The following is a 25997-nucleotide window of genomic DNA, read 5'->3' as shown; positions in this document are numbered from 1 at the left end:
AATACACAAGTAAAGTAAAAGAGCTGGCGGAAGACTGTAGGGAGTCTTGATGTTTATAGCTAAGAAAATAGTGGAGTTTAAAAACTGTGAACTATTAATCTGACCTTAATTTGAAGGAAAGTCTATTCCAGACTTTTTAAAATGTGGATTTCTAGACACAAGTATGTTCATTCAAAACAAATCACAACTTTTATTTCTACTCTTCTAGCGGATTATACTATATTAATTGATCAAGGCAATGTTCAAAACATACATATATCAATAAGATATTTGGCAAATATCTCCTGATATTCATAAATATAGGATGGAAAATATTCCTGGATTATAATGCATTTAGACAATTCATAGTTTTTTAGGGAACCCTACCTAAAGATTAGTGGATATATATATATATGGGCCTGGTAAATATCTTAGTGATTTGCCTCTTCTTAAGCCATTTTGTTCAATATTTTTTATTAGTGACTCTAAGTAAAGTCTTGCTAAAGCCCCCAAACTGGAAAGATTTATATAGGCATTGGATGGTAGAATGAAAGACAAAAGCATTCTTACAAAGTGTTTAGATGGGTTGAAAATTTCCAGGTTAAATATATCAGGGAAGAATGTAAGATTCTTTATTTAAAGTAAAGAAAGAAAGAAAAAACAAAGAAGAAAAAAAGTTTATGTGAATCAAATCTATAGACATAAAGAAATAATAGGCTGTATGAGCCTACTGTGTATGGCAGCTGATACAATATTTTGTGATATTAAGAGAACCATGATATAACCTCATTTAGAATAGTGCTCAATTCTGAAAATCAGCTTTAAGAGGGCCATCTGTTGACAAGAGTAATGAAAATGTGAGCTAAAGCTCCTGGAAGGCAGATTTTAGCTCAGAACAGAAAACCATTTCCTAATGGTTAGCTTTTGTAAGAGAGTCTATAAAAATTTCTCAATTAACTCCCTTTTGCTAAAACTGTTTAAGTCGATATTAAAAAATAGTCTGTTAGGATTCACAGAAAGGTTTTTTACTCTGAGAAAAAATTTTTTTCCAGCTTTATTGAAATATAACTGACATATGACATTGTGTAAGTTTAAGGTATATAATATGACGGTTTGATACATGTACATCCTGCAAAATGATTACAACAAAGTAATCCATCACTTCACATAATTACTGTGTGTGTGAGATAAGAACATTTAATACCTGCTATACTAGAAATTTTGAAGTATATAATACAGTATTGTGAACTATAGTTACTGTGCTGGACATTACACTCCCAGCACTCTTTACTATTATAAGGAAGTTTGTACCCTTTGACCAACCTCTCCCCATCTTCTCCACCCGCGGTGCCTGACTACCACCATTCTACAGTTACCATATTTAGCTTGTTTTAGATTCTATATGTATTTTTTAGATTCCATATGTGTGATCATACAGTATTTGCTCTTCTCCTTCTGACTTATTTCTTCTATTTTAAATTTTAGTCAACGTACAGTGCAATATTGGTTTCTGGAGTAGAATTCAGTGGTCCATCGCTTATATACAACACCCAGTGTTCATCACAACAAGTTCTGTCTTTAATACTCATCACCCATCTAGCTCATGCCCCATTCACCTCCTTCCATCAACCCTGTTTGTTCTCTATCATGAGTCTTTTAAGGTTTGTTTCCCTCTCTCCTTTTTTCTTTTCCCCATCCCCATATGTTCATCTGTTTTCTTTCTTAAATTCCACATTTGAGTGAGATCATATATTTGCCTTTCGCTGTCTGACTTATCCCATTTAGAATAATAAACTCTAACTCCATCCATGTTATTGCAGATGGCAAGATTTCATTCTTTTTGATGGCTAATATTGCATTGTATATATACATCACATCTTTATTCATTCATCAGTCAACAGACGTTTGTCTGGCTGTTGTTGATAATGTTGCTATAAACATTAAGGTGCATGTATTCCTTCAAATCTATATTTCTGTATCCTTTGGGTAAATATCAAATAGTGCAATTGTTGGATCATAGGGTAGTTGTATTTTTAACTTTTTGAGGAACATCCATACTGTTAGCCAGAGTGGTTGACCGGTTTACAGTCCCACCAACGGTGCAAGACGGTCCCCCTTGCTCCACATCTACACCAACACCTCTTGTTTCTTGTGTTGTGAATTTTAGCCATTCTGACAGGTGTAAGGTGGTATCTCATCATGGTTTTGATTTGTATTTCCCTGATGATGAGTGACATTGAGCATCTTTTCATGTGTGTTAGCCATCTGGATGTTTTGAAAAATGTCCATTCATCTCTTCTGCCCATTTATTAACTGGATTATTTGGGTTTTGGGTGTTGAGTTTGGTAAGTTCTTTAGAGTTTAGATGCTAACCCTTTATCTGATACATCATTTGAAAATATCTTCTCCCGGGGTGCCTGGGTGGCTCAGTGGGTTAAACCTTCTGCCTTCAGCTCGGGTCATGGTCCCAGGTTCCTGGGATTGAGCCCCGCATCGGGCTCTCTGCTCTGCAGACAGCCTGCTTCCTCCTCTCTCTCTGCCTGCCTCTCTGCCTACTTGTGATCTCTGTCTGTCAAATAAATAAATACAATCTTTTAAAAAAAAGAAAAGAAAATATCTTCTCCCATGCCATAGGCTGACTTTTAGCTTTACTGATTGTTTACTTCATTGTACAGGGCTTTGTTTTGTTTTGTTTTGATCTTCATGAAGTTCCAATTTCTGCTTTTGTTTCGTTGTCTCCTGCAATGTGTCTGGTAAGTTGCTATGGCCAAGGTCAAAGAGGATTCTGCTGTGTTCTACTCTAGGATTTTGATGGTTTTCAGTCTCTCGTTTAGGTCTTTCATCCATTTTGAATTTATTTTTGTGCATGGTATAAGAAAGTGGTCCAGTTTCATCCTTCTGCCTGTGGCTGTCCAGCTTTTCCAACACCATTGGTTGAATAGACTTTTTTCCATTAGATATTATTTCCTGTATTGTCAAAGATTACTTGACCATATAGCTATGGGTCCAGTTCTGGGTTGCCTATTTTGTTGCGTTGATCTATGAGCCTGTTTTTGTGCCAATACCATAATGTCTTGATGACTACAGCTTTGTAATATAGCCTGTAATCTGGAATTGTGATGCCTCCAGTTTTGTTTTTCTTTTCCAGAATTGCTTTGGCTATTCAGGGTCTTTTGTGGTCCTGTACACATTTTAGGGATTATTCTAGTTCTGTGAAAAATGCTGGTGGTGTTTTGATAGGGATTTCATTAAATGTGTAGATTGTTTTGGGTAGTACTGACATTTCAACAATGTTTGTTCTTCCAATCCATGAGCATGGAAAGCTTTTTCACTTCTTTTTGTCCTCTTCATTTTTCCCCCTAAGTGTTCTACAATTTCCACAGTACATAATTTTTACCTCTAGTTAAGTTTATTCCTAGGTATCTTATTGTTTTTGGTGCAACTGCAAATGGGATTGATTCCTTGATTTCTTTTTCTGCTGCTTCGATACTGTGTACAGAAATACAACACCTTTCTGCACATTGATTTTATATCCTGAAACTTCGCTGAATTCATGAATTAGTTCTTCCAGTATTTTGGTGGTGTCTTTTGAGTTTTCTACATGAGAGTATCACATCGTCTGCAAATAGTGAAAGTTTGACTTCTTCCTTGCCGATCTGGATGCCTTTTATTTCTTTTTGTTGCCTGATTGCTGAGGATAAGACTTCCAGTACTATGTTCAATAGTAATGTTTAGATTAGACATCCATGTCTTATTTCTGACCATAGGGGAAAGGCTCTCAGATCTTCACCATTAGTGATTATAGTAGTTGTGTATCTTTCATATATGGCCTCTATGATGTAGAAGTATGTTCCATCTATCCCTACTTTGTTGAGGATTTTTATAAAAAACAATGTACTACGCTTTTTTGGTTATCTATTGACAGGGTCCATGTGGTTCTTATACTTCTTTTATTAATGCAGTGTATCACATTGGGTGGACTTGTGAATTCTGAACCACCCCTGCAGCCCAGGAATAAATCCCACTTGATCATGGAAAATAATTCTTTTAATGTAGTGTTGAATTCAATTTGCTAGTATTTTAAGAATTTTTGCATCCATGTTCATCCAGGATATTGGCTTTTTACTCTCCTTTTAAGTGGGGTCTTGGTCTGGTTTTGGATCAAGGTAATGCCAGCTTCCTAAATGAGTTTGGAAGTTTCCCTCCATTTCAATTATTTTTTTGAGAAGAAGAAGTATTAACTCTTTTTAAAATGTCTGGTAGAGGGGCGCCTGGGTGGCTCAGTGGGTTAAGCCGCTGCCTTCGGCTCAGGTCATGATCTCAGAGTCCTGGGATCGAGCCCTGCATCGGGCTCTCTGCTCAGCGGGGAGCCTGCTTCCTCCCCTCTCTCTGCCTCCTCTCTGCCCGCTTGTAATCTCTTGTCTGTCAACTAAATACATAAAATCTTAAAAAAAAAAAAATGTCTGGTAGAATTCCAATGGGAAACCGTCTGGCCCAGGACCTTTCTTTTTGGGTGATTTTTTTTTTTTTTAAAGATTTATTTACTTGAGAGTAGAAAGTGAAAGAAAGAAAGAGAGAGTGAGCATGAGCAGGGGGAGGGGCAGAGGGAAAGAGAGAAGCAGACTCCCTGCTGACGTGGGAACTTAACTCAGGGCTTGATCTTAGAACCCTGGGATTATGACCTGAGCCAAAGGCAGACACTTAACCAACTGAGCCACCCAAGCACCCTTGTTAGTTTGGAGATTTTTGATTATTGATTCAATTTCTTTGGTGTTTTTGGGTCTGCTCAAATTTTCTATTTCTTCCTGTTTCAGTTTGGCAGTTTGTAAGTTTCTAGGAATGTGTCCATTTCTTCCAGGTTGCCCATCTATTGCCATATAATTTTTCATAGCATTCTCAGAATTGTTTATATTCCTGTGGATTTGGTTGTTATCTTTCCTCCTTCATTAGTGACTTGATTTATTTGGGTACTTTCTCTTTTCTTTTTGATAAGTCTGGCTAGGGTTTTATCAGTTTTATTAACTCTTTTGAAGAACAAGCTATTAGTTTCATTAATCCTCTCTACTTTTTGTTTTCTATATTATTTATTTTGGCTCTAATATTTATTATTTCTTTTCTTCTGCTGGATTTAGGCTTTGAGATTTTTTTCTTGCTTCTTGAGATAGACCAGTATTATAACATACTTACCTCATAGGTCTATCTTTGCTATATCCCAAAGATTTGGGGCTGTCATATTTCATTTCCATTTGTTTCCATGTATTTTTTTTTAATTTCTTAATTTCTTAGTTAATCTCTTCATTCTTTAAGGATGTTCTTTAACCTCTATGTATGTGAGGTCTTTCCCAATTTTTTCTTGTGGTTGACTTCAAATTTCATAATGTTGTGGTCTGAAAATACAAATGGTATGATCTCAATCTTTTTGTACTTGTTGAGGGCTGATTTGTGACCCAGTATGTGATCCATTTTGGAGAATGTTCCATGTGCACTCAAAAAGAATGTGTACTCTGCTGCTTTAGGATGAAATGTTCTTAACATATCGATTAAGTCCATCTGGTCCAGTGTGTCATTCAAAGCCATTGTTTCCTTGTTGATTTTCTATTTAGATGATTTCTATTTAGATGTCCATTGCTATAAGTGTGGTGTTAAAGCACCCTACTGTTATTGTACTATTATCAATGAGTTTTTAATGTTTATTATTAATTGTTTTACATGTTTCAGTGTTTCTAAGATTGGGGCATAAATATATACAACTGTTATATCTTTTTGATAGACGGACCCCTTAATTATGATATAAATGCTTTTCTTCATCTCTTGTTTCAGTCTTTGTCTTAAAGTCTAGCTTGTCTGATCTAAGTATGGCTACTCTGGCTTTCTTTTGATGTCCATTAGCATAATAGATGGCTCTCTACCCCTCATTTTCAATCTGTAGGTCTAAAATGAATCTCTTGCAGGCAGCATATAGATGAATCTTGTTTTTTTTTTAATCCATTCTGATACCTTTTGTCCTTTGATTAGAACATTCAGTCCATTTATATACAGAGTGATTATTGAAAGTGATGAATTTAGTGCCATTGTGTTACCTGTAGAATTGGTGTTTCTTATGATGTTCTCTGATCCTATCTAGTTTTTTGATATTTTTTTCCCCCTCCACACAAAGAGTCCCCCTTAAAATTTCTTGCAGGGCTGGTTTCCTGCTCACAAACTTCTTTAGCTTTGGTTTGTCTAGGAAACTCTTTATCTCTCCTTCTACTCTGAAATGACAGCTTTGCTGGATAAAGAATCCTTGACTGGGGATGTCTAGGTGGCTCAGTGGGTTAAAGCCTCTGCCTTCGGCTTGGGTCATGATCCTGGGGTCCTGGGATCGAGAACTGCGTCGCTTTGGGGTCTCTGCTTGGCGGAGAGCCTGCTTCCCCCTCTCTCTCTGCCTGCCTCTCTGCCTACTTGTGATCTCTGTCTGTCAAATAAATAAATAAATAAAATCTTAAAAAAAAAAAATAAAGAATCCTTGACTGCATATTTTTCCCATTCAGCAAGTTAAGTATTTCCTGCCATTTTCTTCTGGCCTGTTAAGTTTCTATGGACAGATCTGTTGCAAGCCTCACCTGTCTTCCTTTTTAGGTTAAGGACTTTTTTCCTTGCTGCTTTTAGGGTTCTTTCCTTGAATCTGTTTAGTTTGTCAATTTGGCTATGATAATTGCCTTGGTGGTGGTCAGTTTTTGTTGAATTTATTGGGAGTTCTCTGTGCTTCAAGGATTTTGATGTCTGTGTTCTTCCCCAGATTAGGGAAGTTTTCAACTATAATTTGTTCAAATAAACTTTCTGCCTTTTTTCTCTCCTCATCTGGGAATCCTATGAAAAGAATGTTCTATCTTAGTAAGTCGCTGAGTCTCCTAGGTCTACCTTTGTGATCCATTATTATTCTTTCTCTCTTCTTTTCAGCTTCATAATATTCTATAATTTCATCTTCTATATCACTGACTCACTCCTCTACTTCATCCATCCTCATTTTTACGGCCTTATGGCCTCCACTTGTGTTTGCATCTCAGTTATAGCATTTTTAATTTTGGCCTGACTAGATTTTAGTTCTTTTGTCTCTCAGCAAGGGACTCTCTAGTGTATTCTCTGCTTTTCATAGTCCAGCTAGTATCCTTATAATCATTGTTTTAAATCGTAGTTCAGACATCTTACTTATATGTGTATTGATTAACCCCTGGCCATGAGTTCTACTTCCCATTCTTTCTTTTGGGATGAATTTGTCCAGAAAAGAAGAAAGAGAAACAAAACAGAACAAAACAAAAAGCCAAAACCTAAAAAAACTAGATCTTGGGTGTGCTTTTGTCTGCTTGCTTAAAGAATCTAGATTCCAAAGTACTATATATATGTACATATGTATATGTGTGTACACACACACACACACACACACACACACATATGTTTTCACATTTTTTTAATCCCTTCATCCATCCACATATACTTAGGTTGCTTCCAGGTCGTGACTATTAGGAATAATGCTGCAATGAACATGGGGGTGCAGACACCTCTTTGACATTGTAGTTTCATTTCTTTTAGATATATACCCAAGCAGTGGGATTGCTGGATCATATAGTGGTTCTATTTATAATGTGTTGAGGAAATACCACACCATTTTCCATAGTGACTTTTCTCAACTTACAATCCCATCAATAGTATACAAGGGTTCCCTTTGCTTTACATCCTCACCAGCACTGCTTATTTCTTCTCTTTTTGATAATCATTTTAATAGCTGTGAGGTAATAGCTCATTGTAGTTTTGATTTGCACTTCCTTCCTTAAAATTACATATGCAACTCCAAACATTGAGCCACCAGAGAAATCAAATAAGGAATTAACTAGGAAAAGATGATGGCCAAATATTAGAAGAGTAAAAGAACACACAAATCAGCATTTTTAAAATTCAATATTCACAGAGTTATGTTTAGATGAGTGCAAAATGCATTTGGTCAACCACTTCATATTCAAATTTATGTGTGTGGAAGTAAATTTGATCCATCTGTTCCTGAATTATTTTCTCAAACCACCAACATTTTATTTTACAAGAACTGATTTCCAACAAGTCTTATGATATCCCCGACCTTCTGCCAAACTTACTCAAAAAGTCTGAAATATGGCTATTGTACTGAACCCTCTCAAATATGTTATTTTTTTTAATTAAGAGCAAAAAAAACAGGCAACAAAGTATTTATCTACTACATCACCATTCATGCTGAATGCCATGAACAAAAAGGAAAAAGATCAACACAATATCTATTTTTATCATATATATGTCCAGATACAGTATAATACAAATTATCTAGACAGAAAGCCTTGTGTAAGCTGTTTACACATATGCCAGGAGTTTAAAAGGGGAATGGATGACCCAGGACAAATTCATGTCCCCTCTGAAGAGTGACTTAAATCATATACATCATCAGTGAAGTTTCTCCATCTATCCCATGGCTGCTCCTCTGTGTTTAAGTTTATCTTTCCCAGTCTACCTCTTCACTTTGTTATTAGGGTTGTCACAGGGACCTACCACTTCTCCAATTCTCCACCCAATGGGCATTGTAATTCTTTCCCATGGCATCACTGACCACCTAGATGCTCATGACTCCCAGACCTGTATCTTTGCTCTGCTTTCACTTCTAAAAGTAACAATTTCTGAATTCTTCCTACTTGGATCATCAATAAGTATCTCAAAATCAGCAATTCCATGAGTACTCAAATTATGAGCCAGAAATTGTTATAATATTTGGCTTCCTTATTCTCTCCTGTCATTCCCCTCCCTCACGCAGTCATAAAGTCCAGTCTATTCTTTCTCTTAAACATCTCTTTAACCTTGTTCAAATCATTGTATTCTATCACAGCAATTACTGGAATACCTTCCCAGCTGAACTAACTATATATCCAAATGGACTTCTACAATCTCCACACTACTGTCAGAATGATCTTTCTACGAAGGAAATCTAATCATGCCTTTTTCTGCTTAAAACCCATCAGTGGTTTCTCATCACTTTAGAATAAAGTCCAAACTTCTTAATATTATTACAAAACCCCAAATCATCCAACTCCTTCCTATCTAAAAATCCAAATTATCTGATGTCTTCACCCTTTTCTCTCTGAACTTAACACTGGTGTTCTATAGTTCAATATTTGAGTTTTGTTCAATTTCTAAAAAATTATCATGCTCTCTAACACCTCAGGACATTTCCACAATTTGTTTCCTCTGATTAAAATCTCTTCTCTCTAGTCCCACTCCACCCAGCTTCCTTGTCCCACCAACTTTCTCTACCCTACCTACCTTTGCTGGCCATGTCATCTTGGATGTCTTCTTCATCTTGGAAGTCTTTCAGGCTCTCTCAAAGCTAAGTTTGATACCCTTGAAATGTGCTTCTACCACACTTTGTGCATCCTCTATGACAGTCTTTATTTATATCATTGTACTGTGGTTGTTTCTTTGCCTGTCTCTTCCAATAGAGTTTAAATTCTCTAGAAGGGTTGGAGTCCATTTCCCAACAGGATGCCCTTCACCTATTATACATGCAATAAACAATTGTTAATATTGGATGCATTTTAGATCCCTGGTGACAACCTTGCTAAAAAACACAATCTGTCATATAACTGATAAACTGCACTTAAGTATGAGTTTTGATTTAATATTCCTTTTATATCACCATTCATAGGAAAAAATGTTTAAAGACATGAGAATAAATATAAAGCTATTTTTCCTCCTGATACACACACACACAAACACATACACGCACAGACACACACACAATTTTTTTCTGTTGTCCTATCTGAACTTGGTGCTAAATATATTGAAGTATATCTAATTACAGTACTTTTTCCTCTAATAGTTCTTCCATGTGCCTACTATAAATAGGCTTTTTATACTATGAAATCCTCAAATAAATTATATATGAGGAAAAAAAAATTGAGAAATGGTGTGAAGGTTAAGATTTCCAGGACAGTAAAACACCAAGAGTTGAATACACAGATATTTAATTCTGTCAATCTTTAAAACTGAATGATTAAAGTATCTTTTCTTGAAAAATATTGCTCAGAATTTGAGGTAAATGTTTACAGATGGTCTACTGACAAAAGCCAACTTCTATGTTTTCCAAGACTTTTAAGACATTTTTTTACTAAAAGTTATGTAAAGTAGAGTAGAATTCTAAAGATAGTTCGACTGGCCTTTCTTTCCATTACTAACAGAAACAAATTATCATTAGTGAGAGGATGCTCTCTCTTGATTAAGCTATGAAAATATTATCATGTTGTTATAGGTATCCACATGTACTTAATGTGTACGATGATACTTTGTAACTTTTAGGAATATATATATACAACTAAAAAAGGGACATTTGCCTTTTTTATAGAACATTCTCATTAAAAGGAGATTGCTGTTTTACTTTACGTCATTTTACAATGGTCTACTCATAGTAGAATTAGATAAAATTATTTTGAAATTCACAGTGGTATGTCTACATAGTTGAAACACAAAATAGTTTGGGAAAAAATTAAAGTGTTTTTCAATAGAAGATATCAAATAGCATGATTAAGAACTAAGCAGAATTAATGAGACATTGTCGATTTTGGCAGTTAGTATAAAAAAAGAGGAAATATTCTATTAAGTGAAAAGACTACTAAATATACTAAATATTCCAAATACTGCTAAGCAGCTAATTCTTTTTGAACTCCAGTGCTACTCAGACCCATCTTTAAAGTTCTTAAGTTGCCTCAAAATGTTCTGTCATTGCTGTTCAGAGTGCTTGGCCTCTGAATAATGTTTACATGTTCACCTCAATCATTTCTCCTCTTCTTACTTTTAAGGCACTTTATTATGGAAATGATCTGGGGTATCTGCTAAAAGTATCTCTGGGATATCCTATGTGACCAAATAATGAAAATTTTAGTGTTTGAAATTGATTAAAAGCTGAATTATTCAAATCCTAACTATTTTTAAGTTTATTAGGCCAAAATAATAAGGAGCGCATTGTTGGGAAGATAATAAGTGTTTATTAAATAATGACTTGATTGATTGTCCACATTGCCTGAAACATCTGATAATTAATTTTAAATAAATCTAAAAAACTGATGCAAAAATAAAATATATAATTTATAATCAGTTCTTTAGGTAGTTCTATGAAAATGAGATAGAAATTTTAAAAAATTGGATTTACTAAAACAAGTGTGGATGATTAAACTGATGTCAATCCCCACCCCTTCCTGAAAAAAAAAAAATTAAGAAACATGCATTAAAAGGAATCAATTTCTTTTCCTGGAGCAAATGTGTGAAATCTAACCTCCAAATAGGCAGAAAAATTTTACCAATGATTGAAAATCACAACTGATAAGATGATTTAACAGTTCTTTGGACCTCATGTAAGCTGGTTCTGTGGTAGGATAAAATGTTTTATAAGAGAAACTAAGTTTATAAAAATCAATAATACTAATGAAAAACAGACTTCTGAGGTTTTAAATGATCTGATTTTTCTGTTCTTTTGCTGTGTTTGGAAATGGCAGCAGAAATGATGAAATATAAGCATAATAGTAGTTTGGAAGATTTCTAACCCCTCTCACAAGACAATTACTGGTCGAGAGTTCTTAATAAACCAACATGATCCATTTTGTGTTTTCCTTGTCATCTCCTTCACTATTTCCACATAGACTACTTTGTACCTGATTCTCACCTAAAATGAACAATTTTGTAGGGGGCTCTGAGACATAAAAACCTATATGGTAATGAGGTTGTGTCTCTACTTCTATCAATTAAAAGTGGAAAGCTAGAAATAATATTGAAAGAACAATACAGCTGTGTGAATCTTGGCACAACAGGATGAAACTATTTCTGTTTGCTTCTTTTCCCCATGTCCCTTTCCAGTGCATATAAATTCATTGCTCTGGTGGTTTTAATTTGGGCACCAGTTTTGACTAAATCTAAGAGCTCAAAGAAAAACACAGCTGAAACCACTGCCTAGTGGCTTAACTCACAGCCCCAAATGATAGGCCTCCAACAGAGCCCAGCAGGCTTTCAGCAAAAAGGCTGCTGACTAGAGCTCATTTTGAAAAGTAGAGAGTTTGATAATAAGTCAGGAAAAGAGGATTCACTATAGCTGTCTTAGATTTTGCACTGTTCTACTAAAAAGAAACAGTGAGTGTCCTCGTTCTCTACTCTATGTAAGAAATACATGATAGATTTCTCTGGCACTTTAAACCGACTGATTCTATGCTAGTAGAATGCTAAAACCACAAGGTAATGACACATACAAAATAAAGACCTGAGTTGTGCATGGCAATTTTTTTCACTCGCAAATGATTTATCTTATTCAGTCCTGAAGACTCATGGGTCAGTGACTGTTTTTGAACTAGTGGACCTAAAGCCATCCATAGAATTTCTGTCTTTAACTCTGTCTTTCTCTGTAAGGCACAGGCACAAATGATCTCCTCAACAGTTGTGATCTAAGAGACTTTGGAAAGAAAGATGTTCTACCTTCAAATATGTTAGATACCAAAATAGAGAATCTGCTAAAAGGTGATCATTTAGATTTCACTGCTGTTTTCAGATATTTGATGGTAAATTCCTTCTGAGACTGTCAAAGATAGCACCAATGTCCTTGTGATTAAATCTCTAGGGCACTTCAAAAAGAAAGCTATAAATGGCTTTCCTCCATTGCTACTCCTCTACAGAACAGAATTAATTTTTTTCCCCACAAATTAGTGCTAGGAAAAATTTAAAAGAAAAGTTGATTGCAAATACACTAAAGATCTAGGACAGTATCCCAGTTTTCTGCCAAAGCAGGTAACACCACTTATTAGACAAGGAGTGTAACATGTAACTGTTAAGATATGCTGAGCAAGTCTTCAATTTTATTGCTCTACTCCCACACAATCACCAAAATCTCTGGATTCTCTCTCTGTTCTCCTGCAGTGGCCCTCTGCCCGTGGCCAAATAGGACTTGTCAGCCTTTCACTCTGAAATGTCTCTGATCTCTGTAGGTTGCTCTGCAGGTCTTGATGCATTCTGGAATTTATCTTGCTTTTCTAGTTCTAATAAATGGTATCACTGACATGCTGTGAACTAGTACATACTACCCCAAGCAAAACCTCAAAGTTTAATATTAAAGCAGGTATTTTTGTTGTTGTTGTTGTTCTGTTTATTTTCCTAGCTCTGTGATTATCCCTTATAATTTATATTGTCTCTTAGTAAACATCTTCTAACAGCCCAGACTCTCAATGGCTGTGTCCCTGGTCTTAATGTTTAGTTTTATGAAAGCTGGTTTTTACCACCTACTTATATGACCCTGCCAGCTTGTACTGTAATCTGAAACCCCAATTCTGGTCTTTAGGGCTGAATTGCCTCTCAGAACTGCTCAGAATCTGTCAGAATCTGCTGACATTGTTCAAGTTTAGTCTTGAACAAAAACGCTGCCTCTACTACCCACTTCACACTCTGTAACCTTCTGCTTGTCCACATGTTAACTCATAATAGCACCCTCACTGCTTCTCTGATCAGTGACAGATTCTGGTAATAGGTCATGGATTGATCACACAGCCTTGCTTAATTATCTTATTCTAGGCCCTTGACAAAATAAATACAAATTTTACCTTATTTAATCATACCTGTTCACTTGCCATTCATAAATCAGTACCTGTATTTTTCTAATAAAGTGAAACATAAAACAAATGCAAAGCTCAGAGGTAATTTCAAAGAAAAATATTTTAATGTAGAAGGTTTTTTTCCACATAATTTATCAATTTGGGTATGCTTTGCATACATTTCCTAGAGTGTGAGTCCCAGAACACATCTGACTGCAGTTTCAACCAGATTGTATTATAGCAGTCAAATATTTTCCCTTGACTAACTTTAAAAAGGAGAGAATCAAAAACATTCTCTCTGAATGTTCAGAGAAGCTTCCCATAGAGAAGGAAGTACATTCTGACTTTAAACAAAAACAAAAACCACAGCTAAGCCTTTCATAATCCAGCAACACACATGGGTTGGATGTGAAAATAAGCTATCTTTATCTGAATACTTTGAATTTTACTGAGGAACTTGATGGGAAAAGATGCAGCATTCACTTCAATACTATCTCAACAGGATAGAAAAAAAAAATGGGGGAAAAACATGTGCATGAATGAGACTTATTCTGCAATTTTCTGTACTCAATTTGTTATTAGTGTTCCTGAAAAATGGGAAAGAATAATTTAGAAGTCGGCCAGTGTGTAAAGTCTATGCAATTGTAGTCTTTACACTCTTGTTAATAGATTAGTAGAAGAGGTAAAAAATCAACTTTTTGGAACATCTACTATGGCAGCTGGAATACTGTGGTTTAACGAGGGAATTTTTCAGTACAGAACTACCCAGGGAAAAGTGGTAAGGTTTATAAGAGCTGGTCCTGGTTTTTCTTGGTAACTAAATATCATTACCACACGACCTGCAGTATTTCCATTGATGAACATCTTTAAAAATTAAAAAAAAATTAGTTAAGACATTATTACTTTGTCTTCATGGCTTGTAAACTTATATGACCTCTGTTTTTCAGTTCAAACTTTGCTGTGAAGGCATATAAAATTCCTACAGATACATTAGATGAGTCTCACTGCCTCAGAAAACACATAGAAAAAATTTTTTAATAAAAAACCTGACTAGCATATAGGAGTGAATGTTGACAAAAAAATGACCTCTTCATATCTATTCCCACTCTTCAAATATATTCAAGCCATGCATTTTTGGATATAAGATGCATATAAAATAAGTCAGGTTTAGTGAAGACAGATGGTTAATATTTGTTTGTTTAAAGTTTTATTTATTTATTCATTTGACAAACAGAGATCACAATTAGGCAGAGAGGCAGGCAGAGAGAGAGGAAGGGAAGCAGGCTCCCCGACGAGCAGAGAGCCCGACTCAGGGCTCCATCCCGGGCCCCGAGACCATAACTCAAGCCAAAGGCAGAGGCCTTAACCCACTGAGCCACCCAGGTGTCCCCGGATGGTTAATATTTTATAAAACTTTAAAAACTGTGATAATACAATGATTTATACTCTATTATATTTTATTATATTTTTTAAAAATTATAAAGCATCAATTATAGATTGATGATTTTAATGATAAATTTGGTAGAAAAAGATTAAGTGACACTAACACAAATTTTAGCAAAATATATAAAAACTTTACTTCGTCTTCTTTTTATTTATTTGTGTTTTTTTTTTTTTTTTTTGGTGCAGGGTAGTCCAGTAAAATAGTATGATCTCTCTTACAGGATTTACTTTAAGGGATGGTTTTGAATAATTATAGTTTAATTATAATATGCTTATTATTTTATAATAAATAATTAATATAATTAATTAATTTATACAGGTGTCAATGACCTCTGCTCCTACAATCACTGCCTTTAGAAGGATCTGTCTATAAAAGCACTGTCTTAGATTGCTTAATATGTGGCAGAGGCAATATTTTTTTCAGTTATTAATAAAAGTTATGGAAAGTGCTATAAGTTAATGGATAGAACACTTAATTACACATATCACAAAACACCTAATTGATAGGAAATTAAGAATCTTGGATCAATATTTACCCAGGTTTTTGTTAATGTAACGTAAGCATTCAATTTATCATAGAAATAAACCTACACAGCAGAAAACTTGGTGGTGTCATGGTGTGGTGACCAACTAGAATATGGGGGTTATACACAAAATTTTTCTAGATTTTAAAATTCTTTTCACTTGACTTTATAGCCATTTTCCTAAGTAGAGAAATATGTACTAGTTAGATCATCAAGTGACAATCTTAAGTATCCCTACAAGGAGATGATCCAATAGAAACCTCAATGTGGACGGCAAAGAGACATTTAAAAGATGCCATTCCAATGTTCATTCCTGAACCTTCCTTTGGTAAAGACAGTAGGGATGAGAGAATCTGATTTTTCTTAATCCATTATTCCAACAAAGTCACAGGCAACTAACAACTTAAAGCACAGTTTTTATGGCAACTGCGACAAAGAAGAAAGCCTATGGAAAATGAATTTATCACATTGCAGTTAAATGATGGAGGGTACACACTGGATCAAGAGGGTGCCACTGACCACAAAAGAAATTCAAAACTGATATTTATAATAAAATTCTGCAGATGCTTTAGCTGGCCAGAGCTCTTGTTCCATGCCAAATTGGTGAGATAAAGTAAGAATCAGTGAAAACAAACCTACAGTCTTAGCCACAAAAAGAAAAGGATATTGGGAAATCTCAATTTCCTTCCTCCTGTTTGAGCAGGCATATTTGGCTCTAACTCTTCTGTTAATAGTTATGTTTAGACAATGCCAAAGGAATGCCTTGATAAATAAAATAATCTAGCTAGGGGTGTGTGTGTGTAAGAGTGAGACTTGGCATCACACACAATAGGATTGAATTTCACAAAACCACCATTATTGTGTGTGAATTCTATTGAACTGGACGATGACTGGCCCCACTACTTTCCTATGACACTCTCATATGAATAAAACAAATGTGAGATCATTGCAACAACACAGCAGAATTTGCTTCGCTGCTTCAACCTAAAATTTTGTAAACTGGTTAATATGAAATTATTACATTTTAGGATTAGTTATTTCTGCTTTTGTATTTTGGTGTGAAATAACTGAAATCACAAAATATGCAGTTTTCTTTTGTGCTAGTATTTTCAGTAAAATCAAATGATCATATAATCATATAACAAACACGTATGATTCTAATTTGTTGTTAGGTGACTAAAATAGTCTAAATTTTTGTCAGCTAATTAGAACAAGCCTCAAATGAGTGAAGTGGGAAAAAACCATATGTTTGAATTCTAAACAAAATGTAATTTATGTTTCTTTTTTTGATACTCCTCCAAAATTCAGAGTAGAGGAAATATAAGCTATTTTGGAGTCATAAGAAACAGACTTGTAATGTAAAACAAAATTCTGTGTTTTTTTAAAAAGGACTTTTACCTGGCTAACCTAATCTGTTCAAGACAAATATTAATAAGAAAAATGAACCAAGAAGAATAAAAACCTTTTTCATTGACTTATACAATGAATGAAGTCTACACAGTTGCCTTGGAAAGACACTGTTTTAGTGTGTCTTTAGTGTGTGTTTTAGTCATACAGCAGGAAAGCACAAGGCTGAATGACTAGATACCATTTTGTCCTTAAAGCAATAGGTTCTGAGTCCTGGGCTGAATTCTGAAAACTCCCAGGGAATAAACAAAATATTAAGAAATACCACTGGTCGGAGTGCCTGAGTGGTACATTAGGTTAAGCCTCTGACTCTTGGTCTCAGCTCAGGTTGTGACCTCAGGGTCTGAGATGGAGCCCATCGTAATCTCCAGCTCAGGGTGGAGTTTTCTTGAGCTTCTCTCTCCCTCTACTTCTGTCCCTTCCCTCTGTATTCTCTAAAAGAAATAAACAGATTTAAAAAAAAAAAAAAAGAAAAAGAAAAGAAAAGGAAAGAAACACTACGGGCATTTAACAATCCAATGGATCATAATACATGCATTGTTGAAATGGATCATATTTGACATTTACTTAAAAGATGATAGCAAAAGATTTTGCATTGATAGAATTGCTCAACTTAGTATAGTCACAGCTATCGGATAATCACCCAGATACTTCCAGTGATTCTACCAAACAATTGTGATTGCTGTCCGCAGCCAATAATTTGTTTGCCTACCCCTATAAAAGGAGGGTAAATTTATTAGGAGGTTTCATAACTTCTAAAAATCTAGTACTCAAAACATTAAATTAGAATGAATAATCACTATTATTCATTCTAGCTGCTTATCTATCCATACCCATATCCATACACTATTCATTCTAGCTGCTTATCTATTTTTTATTTTTTAGATTTATTTAATTAATTTATTTGCTGTTTGTCTATTTTGGTCGTCTCTTGCTATATGAAACACCACTGTGACCTTACATAGAAATTTTACTACATATATGTGTTTCTATATATCCACATGATACACATAGTTTTTCATTATGAAAGTAACGCAGGTTCACTAGAATAAGAATCAGTGCAGATAGAGACACAGAACGAGTTACTGAATCATCGAGAGGTAGCACAGTTACAATACTGACTATATCCTATGAATATACAGGCATTTCCCTATCGCCTCTCTCCAGATAGTTTATCTATACTTCATGAAATAAAAATTACATATGTATAGTTTTGAAATCCTTTCAATCTACACAGTATATGTTTTCATGTCAGTAAATGCAGATCTATATCACTGTCAGGCAGTTATTCTTTGATGAACTCATTCAGTTTTCGGACCACGGACTCAGTCTCTCGGCTTTGGCACTCACCTAAGAGGCAGGAAAGGGTAACTGGGCCAGTAAGTCAAGAGGCGGGGAGACCCACCCCTCCACACACACCACGGCGGCTAACGTGGGGGAGGCAGCGGGAGGCAGGCTCTGGAGCCGGCGCACCCACACAAGTCAGCAGCGGCGGTGCTTTTCCCCAGTACCCCACTCTCTTCACCCTTACCCGCCGTGCCCACGCCCATTTTGGCTCCAGGAGATGGACAGGACAAGTTTGAAACTGAAGTAATCACAACGGATAGCTCGCTTCCGGGTGGCCTCCTCACACACGCGCGGACAATTTTGAACGGGAGGTATTCTTCCTGATTCAGTATAGAGATCGGCGGCAAAAGAGCTTAGTGGAAAAACTGGCATTTTCACCTTCTGGTGGATCTGCGCGAAGGACAAGTTCTGCTTACCTTGGAAAAGCGCGGGCTCTTCTCTGTGGCCCTGCAGGCGTCGAGAGCGCCGCGTGCGCCGCGTCTGCTGACGGTAGAGGCCGGCACACCGCGGCAGGCTTGTTGCCCGCGTGCTCCCACACTCCAGGCTCACTGGGGAAGACGCAAACACCTGTCCATCCGAGCGGGAGGCCCTCCATAGGCGACCCGACCCAGAACCGCTTCTCTCCGAAGGGATTCCTGAGGCCACTCACCGGGAGAACACAGTGGGTCTCCACCGTTTCTGTGCCACAGAAAACACAGCGAAGATGGAGGGTGAAGTCCTTCATTCCTCACAAACTACTAACCACACCCCAGACCCCACCGGGCGGGCTGAGGTGCGTCGGAGCATGCGCAGCTGGTGCAATGCGCCAGGAAGTACCTCCCGGGAACCCGTTGGGCCTGGGCCTGTGAGGAGGCTGAGGAAGCGAACAGATCGGTATTAATAGTCCATTGCCAGAGGTTGCAGGCTGGAAAACGACTTGTCCAACGTCAGCCCGGGCCCTGCCGGTTCCCCGAGCTCACACAGGTCAGCGGCTCAGCATGGGAGTGTCTGTCAGCCAGGCTCTACGTCCGTATGCTCAACAGGCACCACTGCGTGTCCCCCACCCCCCAGTAGCACCCCCCCTTCCCCAAACACACACGCACACAGCTATGGAGAGGTTCATGTGCGTCCCTGCCTGGGTCGACCCTGGACAGGTTCGAAGCACGGTGGAAATCATCCCGAAGAAATTCAGTTTAATGGCTGGAATGTGTGGGTGGTGGCGCTGGAGCGAACCAAGGCGCCGCTCCGGTCCATGCTCATGCTGAACCTGGAGTGCAGACACATCTTCCAGGTTGTAGGGAGGCAGGTACTGCCGACCCGTTCCAGAAAGCTTCCCCCGGTCCTGTGCATACTCCTGTGCAATGCGAAGCTAGAAGACGGCCAGAGAGTTGTTTCTGAAATGTTCTGCGGGAAGCCTGCAGTGGCCGCTCCAGGGGATTTGACTGACCTGCTGACTCTCAAGCCCTCCGGCTGCATTGTGGAGCGAAGACACACCTGTGCAGGACATCTGGGTTCTTCTGGTTGGAGGCCCTCCAAGATCCCACCCAGATAAGAGCTGTAGACAAGAGCCCATGTTGAGGCATGTTTCTTTGGATGTGAATTTATTGCCAAAATTCCTACGGGGTGCAAAGTCTAGAACTTTTTTCTTAAACTTGACCAAATTTATTGCCACTGAGCACAGCTCAATATCCTGCCTTCAGTATTAAATATGCCACTCAGTGGAATAAAATGTTTACCTTCCCACTGAAGTGAACATTAGGATAAAGTGCAAGAAGGTTAAACGCAGCCTTCTGTAGGAAAACCAGGTTAGTGTTCCGACTTCTCTCCTATGTTCCCTGAGATTAGCAGCTACCATTGTGACAGCCAGCACCAGACTCACCAGACTGCCTCCTCACAGGGACTGGAGGGCCAGTCAGCCCTGCCCAGCGTAGGGCAGGGTTTCTTACAGTTGCTGGCTGGAGTAACGGCAAAGCCTGTGAACATTTTAAAAGGTAGCAGACTAAGTTTCTACATGTCTGGTTGTTTCAGGAGAGTTGAAGTCAGATGGCTTTGGCAATATAAGATAACTTTGTGGTTTGCAAGTTTGAACGATCACCCCCTTCCCCTGTCAGGGGTCCCAAATGGAAATCCACATTGACCCACTTCCAGGAGTTGCGATGCTGCAGTAGTCCTTGGGACCTGGCAGTCAGGGATTGCACAACATCTGGCTGCAGTTTGGTTGGAGAAGAGAGTCTCCAAGTCCTATTTTTTTTCCTTTTTTAAGTAGGCTCCATGCCCAGGGTGAAGCCCAATTTGGGGCTTGAGCTCATGACCCTGAGATCAAGACCTAAGCTGAGATCAAGAGTGGGACAATTAACTGACTGAGCCACACAGGTTCCCCTTCAAGTCCTATTTTTTGAAATGTAGAGAAATCCAGCCTCTGCAGTACAGATAAGAGAGAGAGAGAGATGTTTTAAGGAAGTCAACTAAACATTTAAATGTTAAAAAAAAATGTCAAAAATAAAAAATTAAAAAAAAAATGTCAAGATCCATGTAGAGTATGAAAGAAACTCAGCCTAGAGGTCCTCCACCCATCGAAGGGCAATACATGAGTACCTCTTACTCCTCTCTCCTCCCCCTCACATTTCCTTTTTATAGAGATAGCCTACACATTTCCCTAGGTTTGTTATAAGAAATATTTCTGACAAAGTAACATTCTTTTCAGGGCATATGGAAAAGAGGGTGCTGCCACTGTCAGAGTCAGAGTGATAGGACAGAATGGAAAAGGAGCTTTGTTCAGCTTAGTGCCCAGCTTGGGAAAATTTGACAAGCTACAGTGAGCAGACTGGCAGCAAAATTCACAAAGGAGATTGTTTATGCCTTAAAACTGTGAGGTTGATGACACCAACAGTTGATTCAAGAGCCATTTCCCTGATTTCCTTTCTGGATTACTGGAAGGAGGGCAATTTGGAATTTCAAGAGATATGCCTTTTTTTTTTTTTTTAATGCTTTTTTTTTTAAACTTAAGGAAAAGATTATCTCAAAAGAAAACCATCTTCTTCTGCCCCCTTTCCCTAAGCCACAGAGATTAAACAAACATAAGGCAGGGCACCTGGGTAGCCAAGCATCTGCCTTTGACTCAGGTCATGATCCTGTGGTCCTGGGATCAAGCCACACACAGGGCTCCTTGCTTAGCGGGAAGTCTGCTTCTCCCTCTCCCTCTGCCTGCCACTCCCACTGTTTGTGCTCTCTGCCTCTCTGTCAAATAAATAAAGTCTTTAAAAAAAGAAGGAGATTATTTAATTATTTTTATCAAATTGCCAAAAATGTTAATATGCATATTATAAAGAAGAAATCATCTTTCTAATGAAATATTTCTACTTCTTTTGCAGAAATAGATGACAAGAAGGTGACCAACACCCAAGCCGAAGTAAGTTTTCTTATATTTTGTATAAATAGGTATTCAAATCAATTAGAAACATAATTAGGTAGGCTTAATGTTTTATAAAATACATCAGTACAACTGATATAAAAACTACTTTGCTTTTCCTGACTGAAGAAACAGTAAAATGGGGTTGTTAATTCTCTGCCTCTGTGCTACTTTTGTTCTCGACCTATGAAATGCCAACCCCTGAAAAACCTTGTAAAATAAACCTTTGCTTTACGTGACAAGATAATAGTATTGATATTTTTAATTTAGTGACTAGTTGTTTATGACCAACTACAGGCTAGGGCCTGCCAATGTTGGAGTCCTAGAGCAAGAAAATGGGGAGCAGGCCCTCTGAAAGTGTCTTCTGGTATGTGAAGCCAAGAGAAGACCTTGAGGCTAGAGGTTAACATACACATGGGGGAGTTCAGATGGAAAATAGGAACCAGGGGAAGCTTGCGGAGCTGATAATATAAAATATATTAGATAAAAGGAAGTGAGTAAATTATGCTCAAAAATAGAACAACTATTGACCAGTCTGCAGACATATGAGTCAATTCCGTGGCTGTATTAGTTAGGCATAGAGCAATACCCGGAGGAAAATGTAGAAAGAACAAAATACCGAATAGTATCTTTTGAGATTTTCTAAAAATTTAATGAGATTGTGTATGTGAAAATGCCTTGACAACTGAACTCTTACATACATATAAAGCAGTTTTTATTGCTTGATAAGTTTTACTATGTGGTACTAAACAAACTTTTCTGTAGGATTAATTTTCTACTTGATCTTTGAGTGTGTATATGGAAATAAACATGTGAGAAATCCAAAAAGTTATTACTTTTTGAAATCAACCAGATGAGACTGAATACAGTAAAGGGATGTTCCACATGTTGAACATTAACATAGTGTCACTCTGTCTATACCTGTGCATAATGAACTGGTGGTACTGAAACATTCTGTCTTGGAGAAATTTGCTTGTACTATTTGTTTGGCTGATATAGATTAAACAACTATTGGTTGAATTTTTTTTTTTTTTACTTTTTAATGTATTGTTTTTGCATTAAACAAGTGTATCTTGATTATACTTTCAAGGGCAAATAACCTTTAGTGTGTATAAGGGAAGATAACTTAAATTCTATGTACTGTCAATGAAGCAGTTTCTAGTTTTTCCTAGAATAATTCCCAAAAAAGTCTTGTAAATATTTATTCCTGACCTTTTCAAAGCAAAAATGATCCAGACATGAAAGCTCATTGATTAAGACCACTGCCTTTGCCACATTGAAATATAAATCAATACACTATGAAAAAGGAAACTTTGACATAATCTGATTGGGATGTAGACCACATATATGTATTTTATCATAATAAATACTATTATTTTTATATTCATATATATATGATTAGTTTGTGGTTTTAACCATGACATGTGTTTTTTGTTCCAATTTTTGTAATTTTATTCTCTCATCAATCATTCAACCCTGATCTAGTGTATGTAGGTGAGAGTATTACACACCAGTTTTGTTAGGAAAAGACTTATTTATCTGTTGAAAATAGAAGAGAATATTATCTCAACATTGTAATTCCAAGTAAATGTAGATGTTAACTTGAACGTATCAATTCCAGAAGTTTATAATTGATATTACATACCAAAGCTCTCATTATCTAACCAGAGCCACTCAAAACTCCTATGAGCAGGTATAGCTATCCCATGGACATAGCTTTTGGAGTATACATTGTTCTGGAGTTGTGGTTTTTTTTTTTTTTTTTTCTCAAAAGAGATTGGTGTCTCTTTTTTTCTTTCTTTTAAAAATAAATGAATAATACTAGGTGACAGAAAAGAGTAATTTTAAGACTGCGATGAAGATTTTTATGATAAAATCACTTTATATATCTCTTAAAACTGTGCTGTCAGCGAACATGTCTGTAATTTCTCATTGATTTGAGTTATATATCATAATAGGGGGAATCAGAAAGCTATTTGAAATATGGCACAGTGTTTATTTCCCTCACAGGGCTAATTTTTATTCAAATAATTCTTTTCCTCTTTGCTCTTTGTCCACAGTCACAAAATGCATCCCCAAAGCAAAGGAAGCAGAGCGTGTACACACCACCAGCCATGAAAGGTACTGTTCAGGTACTGTTTCGGGTTGCTGTGAGTGTTAAATTCATGGCTGGCAGTCTGCCTGTTTTCTTGACCAAGTGCTTGATTATAAGCTGGATCTAGTCTGAGCTCTACAACTTAATAATGAGACTTTTGATAAGATATTTTATCCACTTATAACTTAAGTTTCATCAAGAGTAAAATGGGTAGCTAAAGAAGGAATAAGTAGAGATGTCTCAGAATTTCAGTCTGGAAATATTCATTTTCCAAGATAATGACAAAGATTTTTCTTTTACTCTTCCTCACATATTTTCTTGAAGGGGTCTTTGCAGAATCCCTAATCACTCTTGTCCATGGTGCCCGACCATTGCTATTTTTTTTCTTAGTGAAGTAGAATAACTTGAATTGGGGGCAAATTTAATGTAAAGTGTTGCCTCCTTGCCTTGTGTCAAGTGTAGCTCTAAGAAACCCAATCAGCCAGCTACTTAGCTGTTTATATAACAGCTATTCAAATAACAACTAAAACTGCCAGCTCAGATCTTGGCACTTTCCCAGATTTCTCCCCCAAAACTAGAACTGCTAAAAGAATATCTAAGTATGTTAGAACTTTGACTGACACCAGATCCAGGAAAAGCCTCTTTTCTTTCTCACACAAAAATGTTCCTGACATGAGGCAGAGTGTGCTCAGTCCAGCAGCTCCTGTTCCAGTCTGTCGCTTGGGCTGTTGGCCCGGTGGCTCATCAAGCTCAGTTTCAACCACAGGAGAGGTTAGATGAGCAGTTTCCTCTGGAGTCTGGAGAGATGTCTACATCGGGAGTGAAATTTTCCACTCTGTGTTCTCTCTAGATGTGAGGCTTTTTCCAGGGAGGTAGAATATAAATGGACACATTAATAACTGCTTTCGGTAAACTTCCTTCCTGTGTAGCTATAAAATACCATGTTTGTTTGTTTGTAAGACTGCAGTAAATAATACAGTTATCAGTATTGCACTTTGTTCTAGGGTAATTATTGAGAGTATCAGGCTTCCCTCTCCAAAGATAAATATCATTATTTGAAGATATATTTCCTATTGCAAGCCATCTTGTATTTTTAAGACACAACAGTTTTGGCATGAATGGGAAAGAGTAAAAGATATATGTTCACTATTTAATGATTTCCTCTGTTCTATTTTAGGATGGCTTAACTAAATAAAGTAATACTGTTCTCCTGTCCTCAGAGGATAATAATATTATTTTTAAAGGAAATTCTTAAAATGAAAGCCCCAAGGGCTTTCATTATATTTAGCTCTCAAATATCATAAGAATGTGGGATCCTAACATTTAGGGAAGTTAGTCATATTGCATATTTTAACATGTGACTTTACTACTGTCTGTCCCTCCAAGATGGCCATTCAGTGACAGTCATTTTGGTCATGAGTTAAAGGCTTGGGAAAGCACAGTAATTCTTTCAAGAGGCTACCAGGGTGTTATTACAAGCCACTTAGGCCCTCATTTATAACTAGTAAATACCTGGATAAATCTCCTGCTTCTGATATATTTAAAAAAAAAAAAAAAGGTGGCGAGAGAAAGAAAAAGCCAAATCCACATGTTTTATTCAGTCTACCTGTCCCCAAGAGCTAGAAATGAATATTTCAAGACAAAATTAAGCTATGGTAACATATGGTGCATTGTGAGCACATTAAGAAGCTTCAATCATAAGAAAGATGAATTAGCATAGGAAATGTTATTGAGATGCTAAATACAATAATACAATTGCTCTGAAATGCGTAATTCTTCAAATTGCAGTGGAACATCATTATAAATTATTGAGTATAAAAAAAAAAAAAGTTTGCTGGGAGAGCAAAGCCTCAGCAGATGTGATTAACTAGTTCTAAAAAAATTACTCTGACAAAAAGGCCAACTAGGACTTCATGAAAGACCTAGCAAATAACTGGTTAGTAGAACAAAGCAAAATACAACAAAACAAACAAAACAAAAACAAACTGGCCAAATTCCTTCCTTCTCCCTTCGTTTGCTCAACTGTGAGGAATTACCAGGTACAGAGACCAAAGTGGCAGGAAGGGAGAGATGCTACATACCACCTAATTCTATTTCAATTAATGCATGGACAGATTAGTCTCCTATCTCCTAAGTGGATTTAATTTTTCTCTTTCAGTAACAGTGGTACTTATGTCTCCACCAGGTTTCAGGAAACAGAG

General features: G+C 36.9%; 2 protein-coding genes across 3 annotated transcripts in view; one reads left to right on the top strand and one right to left on the bottom strand.

Moving 5' to 3' along the window:
• LOC309844055 (uncharacterized protein) overlaps positions 1 to 19401 on the bottom strand; it is a 63907-nt gene extending 44506 nt beyond the window's left edge. Inside the window, exons 1-2 of one of the 2 annotated variants that reach the window (XR_014300462.1) lie at positions 18730 to 19401; positions 9295 to 9524 (exon numbers count right to left, since the gene is read on the bottom strand). Coding sequence is in view for 1 of the 2 variants with exons in the window: in XM_082690219.1 (XP_082546345.1) it covers positions 18730 to 19037 (308 nt within the window). In the remaining variant the exon portion in view is untranslated. The remainder of the gene's footprint in view (positions 1 to 9294; positions 9525 to 18729) is intronic. The other variant, XM_082690219.1, reaches the window with a different exon arrangement.
• Positions 1 to 25997, top strand: part of PPP1R1C (protein phosphatase 1 regulatory inhibitor subunit 1C) — a 117770-nt gene that overhangs the window by 37420 nt on the left and 54353 nt on the right. The window contains exons 3-4 of the mRNA XM_082690221.1: positions 21664 to 21701; positions 23762 to 23822. Coding sequence (XP_082546347.1) covers positions 21664 to 21701; positions 23762 to 23822 — 99 coding nt within the window. The remainder of the gene's footprint in view (positions 1 to 21663; positions 21702 to 23761; positions 23823 to 25997) is intronic.

This window comes from Mustela nivalis, assembly GCF_964662115.1.
Source record: "Mustela nivalis genome assembly, chromosome: 11".
Classification (NCBI taxonomy): domain Eukaryota; kingdom Metazoa; phylum Chordata; class Mammalia; order Carnivora; family Mustelidae; genus Mustela; species Mustela nivalis.
This window is presented reverse-complemented; position numbering and strand designations above follow the sequence as displayed.